Source organism: Lactuca serriola, chromosome 1 (assembly GCF_051521515.1).
Source record: "Lactuca serriola cultivar US96UC23 chromosome 1, Lser_US96UC23_V15, whole genome shotgun sequence".
Lineage (NCBI taxonomy): Eukaryota > Viridiplantae > Streptophyta > Magnoliopsida > Asterales > Asteraceae > Lactuca > Lactuca serriola.
Genome location: NC_136408.1, coordinates 128399152 through 128407925, shown reverse-complemented (window position 1 = coordinate 128407925; position 8774 = coordinate 128399152). Strand labels below are relative to the sequence as shown.

Genomic DNA, 8774 nt, shown 5'->3' with positions numbered 1-8774 from the left:
TAGACAACAATAGGGATGTTTATGTGGGTTAATCAAATAAAAAAAGAGGGTTTGTAGGTTTAATGAATAAATTGGTCTGTTATTTTCTCGCACCCAACTTAGCCGGAAAAACAAGTTAACCAATTTAGTTAGAGAATTTTCAGCAGCGTCCTTTTCACACAAAGTAACTGACTTCATCACTCATTAAGCTATAAAATGGCCTTTGAATAAAAAAAATAAAATAAAATTTTAAAAACTCACATATACACACACATCTATGCGCTATATAGCTCCAAAATTAATTTCAAACCCAAAGATTAGAAATAAAAATTGGCATATTAACACAATTACAGTTCGTATAACGAGTTCTAAACATTTCCAGAGCATTTTAATTTGGAGATGACTACGTATTGTATTATAATCATTTCAGTGTTTTTTTGAAGAACTCAATGGTATTGTGTATGGGATCCTGACATCAAGGCATAAGTGAGGAAAGCAAGCCTTGGGGTTTTAAGGAGAAACAAGAGGTAATTGATAGCATGTGGAGGAATGAGATACATCCACATATAAGCAAAACGTGAATTAAATACAAAGAATCGTGGGAAGGGTCATCAACACATAACTCATAATGGTTGTTCTATCTGAACATCCAGAAGAATCTTCATCTTCATCAACTCATGGCCATAGTCCATCAACTTGTTGTCCTACTTCATCAACTGATGGTTATAGATATGATGTATTTTTAAGTTTTAGAGGTGTTGACACTCGTCATAGTTTCACTGATCACCTTCATAAGGCCCTTATAGATGCCAATATCACCACCTTCTTGGATGATGAAGAGATTGAAACAGGGGAAGATCTGAAACCGGAATTGGAGAGTGCAATTAAGGCATCTCGGGCTTCTATTATTGTGTTTTCTAAGAACTACACTTCTTCAACATGGTGCCTTGATGAATTGGTGCTGATCCTTGAGCAGCGTATGACATTAGACCATATTATCATCCCCATATTTTATCATGTGGAGCCCACCCATGTCAGGAAGCAACAAAGTAGCTTTGGAGATGCAATGTCTAAGCATAAACAGAAAATGGATAACGAGACAGATGAAAATAAAAGAAAACAATGGGCTCAAAAGATGGACAGGTGGAATAAAGCACTTAAAGAACTTGCTAATTTAAAAGGAAATGACATCAATGGAAGGTAATTACTTTCTTACCCATTTCTTCATAAGCCTTTAATATTGTTTAATTAACGCATGAAATGTTGATATCATCTTCGCCCCATGCATTTCAATAAGTTTCTTTAATATCATTAAATAGACATATATATTTGATGTATTAAGACCAAGAAGATGCACAAAGTTGAATCTATGTTTTCAATTATGTTATCTCATAAATCAGTTCATTTAGACACAATAAAGTAAACATGCTGGTAGTTTTTTCACATTTGCTCTGCATTTAGTATTTTTATCATAGGTTAGTCAAGTTGGATAAACCATTTCATTTATTTTTATATGCTTTTGTTAAAAATCAATTTGAACCTTTTTCTATCTGTCTACTATTTAATATACAATACCATAACTGGCGCTTTTTCAGACGCACCTCATTGATAGTTTTATAGAAACATAGTGATGTTATGGTAGAGTTCTATATCTGAAATTCTTAACTCAAAACATATGTAACAGTAAATGAATTAGAAAAGAGAGATATATGTATTAGTTGAAAGCAAATGATTCAAAACAATCAGAAAGGAGATTCAATATGTGAATTCCTCCTGCCCGAGCTTGAAGCCGATGAACAATAATTCTCCAAGAAAAATTCTAGAGAGCTGACATTATGCAAAATCTCACTAAATAATATCCTCCTCTTTCTATCTTCATACATAACGACCTTCTCCATTCTTCGCCCTGCATGTGTCATTTCTTGTATCTTTTCTTTCTGTGGACTATCCAAGGCTTAGGCTTATTGGGATTATCCAAAATATGGCTCAGGTGTGTCTGGTGGAAGTGGGCTCGGATCCTTATCAAGTTAGGTGGCCATTAGTGAAATCTTTTATTACATTGGTAGCTTTAGCCTTATTATACATATATTTACGACCTTACACGTTAGATACTTATATGGTTAAGTGCAGACACAATATGGTTTTGATGTGAAGAACTTATTAAAATTACTAACTATTATATAAGTTGGATTTGAATCTTTGGATAAATTAAATCTCCAAATCTGGTCTGTTAGCTTTCTCATTTGTCGATTGTGTTTTGTAAATTCTTATTAAATCAAGTTTCAGGTTTGAGACAGAGTTTATTGAAGAAATTGTGAAGGACATCCACCATAGATTACATGTACCGTTAAGAAGTGCTCAACCTCTATTTATTGGGATGGACTATCATATTAACCTTGTCACTTCATGGTTGAAAGATGGATCCTCACTAATGGCAGACATACTCACTATCTCAGGTATAGGCGGTATCGGGAAGACATCTTTAGCAAAACATGTCTATGGGCTATATTGGCGTGAATTCAACAAAAGTAGCTATATTGGAGATATCACTAGGAGATGTGATGGAAATTATAACGGGTTGCTTGATATACAAAAACAACTATACTGTGAGATTTCAAAAACAAGTTCAATTCGAGTTTATGATGCTTCAAAATACACATTAATGATAGAGAATGCAGTAGCTAGTAAAAGGGTGTTTCTTGTTCTTGATGATATCAATAGTATTGATCAGTTGGATGCATTACTTGGGAGCAAAGGTTTTCATCCCGGAAGCAAAGTTATAATAACAACAAAGGACAGATGCTTGACAGAGAGTTGTGCACTATTCAAAACAAACAGTAAAGCCAAATGTGTAGAACACTTCCTTGAAGGCTTAGATGAGAATGAATCACAACGACTTTTGTATTCCCATGCATTCATGTGTGACCATCCCAAGGAAGGTTATGAAGAGGTGTCGAATAAGCTTGTGAAGTACTGTCAAGGACATCCATTGGCTCTTGAAGTTTTGGGCAAGCTTCTTCATAATCGGGGTGTGGCGTATTGGGAAGGGTGCATGGAAGGGCTAAAGAAAGAAACAAATGATTGTATAAATAATGTCTTGAGAATGAGCTTCAACTCTTTGCCATCCAAAAATGATAAGGACTTGTTTAAGCATATTGCTTGTTTTTTTGTTGGAATAGATAGAGATCTTAGCGAAACAATATTAGAGGCATGTGATATAAATACAACATCCGGAATCACGAATCTAATTAACAGATGTCTTCTTAGTATTGAATGGAATAATGAGTTGAAGATGCATCAGTTAGTTCAAGATATGGGAAGATTCGAAGTATGTCAAGAATCACCTGACAAACCATGGAAGCGAAGTCGAATATGGTGTCACAAGGAGTCATTCAAAGTGTTGAAACAAAAAACGGTAAGAGGACATGTATGCTTTTAGTAGAGTGCATGTCCAAAGTATTTTGTATTGCCTAATTTGTTTATTTGCATTTTGTTTCTTCTTAGGGTAAGGGAAATCTTCTAGGCCTTGCCCTTGACATGCGCATGCTTGAGAAAGAGAAGTTGGGAGCATCATATGAGCTGAAAACAGAGGCATTACGTAAAATGTATAACTTGATGCTACTACAAATCAATTATGTGTACATGAATGGTTCTTATGACAACTTTCCAGAAGAAATAAGATGGTTGTGTATGCATGGGTTTCGTTTAAAGTCTATACCTTTAGACTTACCTATGCAGAATGTGGTTGCTCTTGACATGTCATATAGCAATATTGAATCATTTGTTGGTTGTTATAATAATCCAAAACGACTTGAGAAGAGGCAAAAGGTAAAATTATCTTCATTTTTATTCATGCATGTGAGTTGATGAAATTGAATACTATATTAACTTATACTAACTTATTTCCATTTTTGTAGTTCGATGGATCGTGCTTAAAAGATAAAAGGTTGTTTGGTTCATTGAAGATTCTTAATTTAAGTTTCTGCAAACAACTTCTTAGTGTTGGCGACTTTGACCAACTCCCTGTGCTTGAGAGGTTAATACTTAGAAATTGCATTGGTTTGCTTGATGTTTGTGAATCAATTGGGCAATGTGTTGAACTCGTCCTCATCGATCTGAGCTATTGCAAGAAGCTTGAAAAACTTCCAGGAAATATAGGGACGCTAAAAAATGTTAGAACAATGTTGTTAGATGGTTGCAATCTTGGTGAATCTCGAATCAAGAATATGGATAAGGATTTACTGAAAATGTGCACAGTTAACAACATTGGCTTAAACAGAAGAACCTCTTTCTCTGCCCTTGTGGACGCTATACCATGTGATTTGAAGTCCTTTTCAATGTCTTTACCGAGGTCTTTAGTAAGGTTATCACTTGAAAATAACAATTTGTCCAATGAATCCTTTCCCATGGACTTGAGTTGCCTATCGTTGTTAAAAGAATTATATTTAGATGGCAATCCTATCAATCACATGCCCATTTGTGTGAGAACCCTTCCTCGACTTGAGATACTTAGTATGGGGAAGTGTAAAAAATTAAGGTCAGTCGAGTATCCTCCACGTACACTAAGAAAGTTGTTTTTTAATCGTTATGATGAGTATAGTGTAGAAAAAGTTGTATTTGAACCAGAAATGTACCCACTCCAGTTATCACTAAACTGGTTTAACTGCACATCTGGGGTAAATTGCCTCCTTGGGACACGCGAAATTGAAGGCATGGTTAAAATCCAATCAATGGTGACTGTCAAGGAAAAGGTATTACATAGCTTGGGCTGGAGTAATTTAGACTTCCTTAACAAAAGGCGCGTGGGAAGTAATTCTTCAGAATCTGAAATCCAGGTTTTGTCTAGTTAACTTAACTGTCTTCCCTTCTGTGAGTACGTATAATATAATTGTTATGGTGATTAATTAAGATGATTGTATTTGGCAGATGTATTATGAATTTGGAATATTCAGCACAAGGTATGAGGCGGAGGAGATGCCAAGTTGGTTTAGGCATAGAAGCATGGGCTCATCAATATCATTTACCATCCCATCATCTCCAAACAACCTCCTTACAGGACTCAACTTCTGCTCTCTACAGAGATGGCGAGGTTTGGATGAGAGCTCTCCGTCTGTAGGTTTTCATTTCCCCTTCCCCTTTAGGCCAATGATGAGAATTAGTAATATAACAAAGAATCGCACATGGATATACGAACGTTACAGCGACAGATTTATAGTAGGTGGAAAGTGTTGTTGGGTGATATTAAGTTATTGGATGTTTGGGATGAATGAGATGGAGGCTGGTGACCATGTTACTATTACTGTTACAGATCGGCGTAATGAACTTACAAAGGAGTGTGGGGTGAGTCTTGTGTTTGATGAAGGAGAAGAAAAGGAAGAAGAAGAAGAAGATGCATTGGGTTATTACAAGTCATGGAATCACATAATTGGTGGAGATCTCTCTCCTTTTCAAACAACAACAGGACAATACCTCTTAAACAATGAGAGATTTTTTAATAATGCCATTTACTTATATCCCTATCATCGTAAACTCATTCCAGACGGACCCGGTTATCAAGGTATAACATCTTTAATAGATGTACAATGATCCATCTATTTTTGGTAGATAAATAAATGTTTCATATAACCCATTTATGATTGATTTTATTGACCTCTACTATAAGAGTTTGTATTTATAAAATATGAAAACACAATTTCTACTTCTAACTTTTAATTGAATCGACCCATGTAATGATCCGTTTTGAACAGGACTTTGTTAACCCATTTATCATTAATTAAATATATTAAGTCTTGATACATCCTACACAACGAGCTGCTTTTTCTGCAAGGCATTTATCATTGATTTTATTGACCTCAAATATAAGTGTTTATTTTTATAAAATATTTAAAATATAATTTCTACTTGTAACATTTAAATGAATCGACCCAAGTAGTGATCCGTCTGAAGAGGTCTATGATAATTGATTATTAAGTCTTGATATGTTGGATCACATAAATATATCAGGACCCAATACAAACTACTTTGTCCAAGTGGATGTTTGTGAAAGGTAGATAATTAACACATAACTTTTTATCTGTTTTCAGCACAAAAGGAAAAGTGTTGGTTTAGAGCTTTATCCCCCAGGAAGCTTCACATACTTGGTCGTCCATGTGAGGTATAGATTTTTAACACCCAAACCTTTCTCCCATCACATGAATATAGTGTTTAAGAAATTAAACATGTGTTCTATACCACAAGTCATCATCCACAAACACTATTTTCAAATTAAACTTTAAAGCTATTTTTTTTATAATGAAATTTGTTATATATGTATAATATCTTTGATTGGTTTAGGATGTAACAAAATAAAAGGAGTTATAACCTTGCAATGGATGCTTGCTTGAAAAAGACAATGCCAAAACATAGTTGGGGGAAGTGTTATTGGTTGTTATGAAGGTCTTTTGGTTTTTATTTAATTCAGTTCTCTCTTCCCCTTAAGCCTCTATTGTACTTCTTTACTACAGTCTTAGTCTTTACCTTAAGGGCCTCCTCCTCATTCTGAACTTCCACCAATTCATTTACATCCATTTCATTTTCCTCCACTTTTTCAATTTGAATTGATTTCTTTACTTGTTTAGAGGCAACATTTTCAAGATGCTTTTTGACTTCATTTAAAGAAATATTATAGTTGGAAAAATCAAATAGTTGATACTTTGATGTGTTGTTGATATCTGATTAGCGACCCTAAGGAAGAAGTAGGCTTGTTTATTAGAGTCCACATCAGATGATCGCCACTTCTGTTGATATTTCTCCACCACATTTGTCCCATATGTACTTTCTCATTGGTCTCAACTTCTTGATATTTCTAGAAATAATATGATCAATGCTTCACCACTCTTTTTTTTTTGTTTTTGGATTGCAATCATTGAATTCCCTCTAAACAATGGCAATGGTCCGCCACATTGTATTGGACTTTGAACAATCAACTTTTAGTGTTATGCTACTTCTCCCTGTATTGATAAATTTAATATTTATCTTTTTTCACGTCAAGTCTTTTTAACTTTCTAACAAGCACACTATACAAGTCAATGGTTTCAGTTAAAGACTCTGCAGCTGATGCTTTACAACTGTTGTATTCGTTTAGGCCTTGTAGTCTTGTTAGCTGATTCACATATATGTACAAACAAACTTAAAGAGAGCTTGTTGTATTGTATTGCCATAATGTGTGAAAGTCACTAGGGTCGAGTTCTCACCATTCCATGCATAATCTATAATACATGTTTATGGGTCTTCCATGTTGATAACAGATTACCACACTCTGGAAAACAATAAGGAACTGTTTAAGCATAGTACTTGTTTTTAAGGAGTCTTTGTGCAATTTTATAATTTTCCTATTTTTCCTTTATTGATAGGGTGAGGGGGGTCCTTCACATGAAAATGCTTGAGAAGGAGAGGCTGAATTACTGTCTTAATTCTGTAAGGTGAAATTCTAAGTGATATTACTGGGAAAGTCAATTCTTTACCCACAACTTTGTCCATTTCCTTAATGCTCTTTTGGTTATAAAAGCCCCCAATTTCATAATGTGGTTACAACATATGTTGTCGGTTATGCTTGTTGATTCTATTTTATTATACAACTTTTTGTTCTCTTGTTTCCTTTTTTTCAAATTGATAGTCAACAAGGGATTGTCATTGGAACATTTTATCATTTCCTTGTATAATTACTCAATTTTATAAAGTTCATATAACACACAAGCCTTTCTTGTTGCACATTTTTCCGTTTCCTTCTATAATTACTCAACTTTAACTTTCTTTTAGAATACTTGGATTTCATATAACATTTATCATCGGTTAAAAAGTTCCATATTATAATTTTCATATATAAATGGAACTTAGCAAACATGTCATATTTAGTTGATATCAGTTGCTGTAGCAATATGTATAAAATCTTAGAGTAAATCAATATTTTGTAGCACTGATAAAAAAAGATTTATCATCTCTCCTGTGTGGCCCCTACATTAAAAACTAATGCCATTCATGGGGACAAATGTCAATGGGACAAAAGTGGATTTAATGAAAGAAATAGCAACATATTTTCATTGATTTGTCTATTACAACATCCAACTTTCATTTCTCCCTATTGTAGCATTGACCTTTCCAAATCTACCCTATTATAGAAATAACATTCAGATACAAAGCAATTTTCACTATTCTAATTGGGTAGATCTTTCAAAGTATAGTGTCCTAATCGGGAAAATTTGAAAGTACAATGCTAAAAGTCATAGATTTTTTAAACAATAATGGCCTTAAATAAGAAACAAATTTGAAAGTAAAATGTTGAAATCGAGATATGATAATTGGATGCTATAACAAATAAATAAACAAAAGTAGGCAATACAACTTGACGCATACAGACCTGAACCCAAAACAACAAGGCTACTCTAATTTCTCAAGGGAGTATTATGAAGCGGTTTACTACTCCACTCACGTATATATCATACACGACACTGACTATTAGCAATGTCAAACTCATAACAATCAAAATGACCAAGTCGCCCTCCACCATTTTGGATAGGTAGCCAACAATATACCACACTTATGACTTACGAATACTCAACCAAAACAACAACTAAATCCATGATACCAAAAGTATTCATAGCCCACAAACCAAAGACCTAGAAATGGTCTAAATTTGTAATCAGCTCAGCAAACAATTTGGATTGTGGTATACAATTTGAATTTCTCAAGCACACATACAAACAACAAAAGGTGGTTTTCCTCATAAGATCAAAACACATTTCTCTATATCTTAGCAT

The 8774-nt window shown here is 34.1% G+C and overlaps 1 protein-coding gene across 1 annotated transcript; it reads left to right on the top strand.

Annotated features, from left to right (window-relative positions):
* The first annotated feature begins 376 nt into the window (after window positions 1-376).
* LOC145098551 (disease resistance protein RML1A-like) lies at window positions 377-7710 on the top strand. Its single transcript, XM_079036183.1, has 7 exons — window positions 377-1179; window positions 2266-3394; window positions 3484-3807; window positions 3897-4814; window positions 4906-5536; window positions 6063-6133; window positions 7371-7710. The coding sequence occupies exons 1-7, from the start codon at window positions 608-610 to the stop codon at window positions 7401-7403; spliced, it is 3678 nt and encodes a 1225-aa protein (XP_078892309.1). The 5' UTR covers window positions 377-607; the 3' UTR covers window positions 7404-7710.
* Window positions 7711-8774: the final 1064 nt, after the last annotated feature.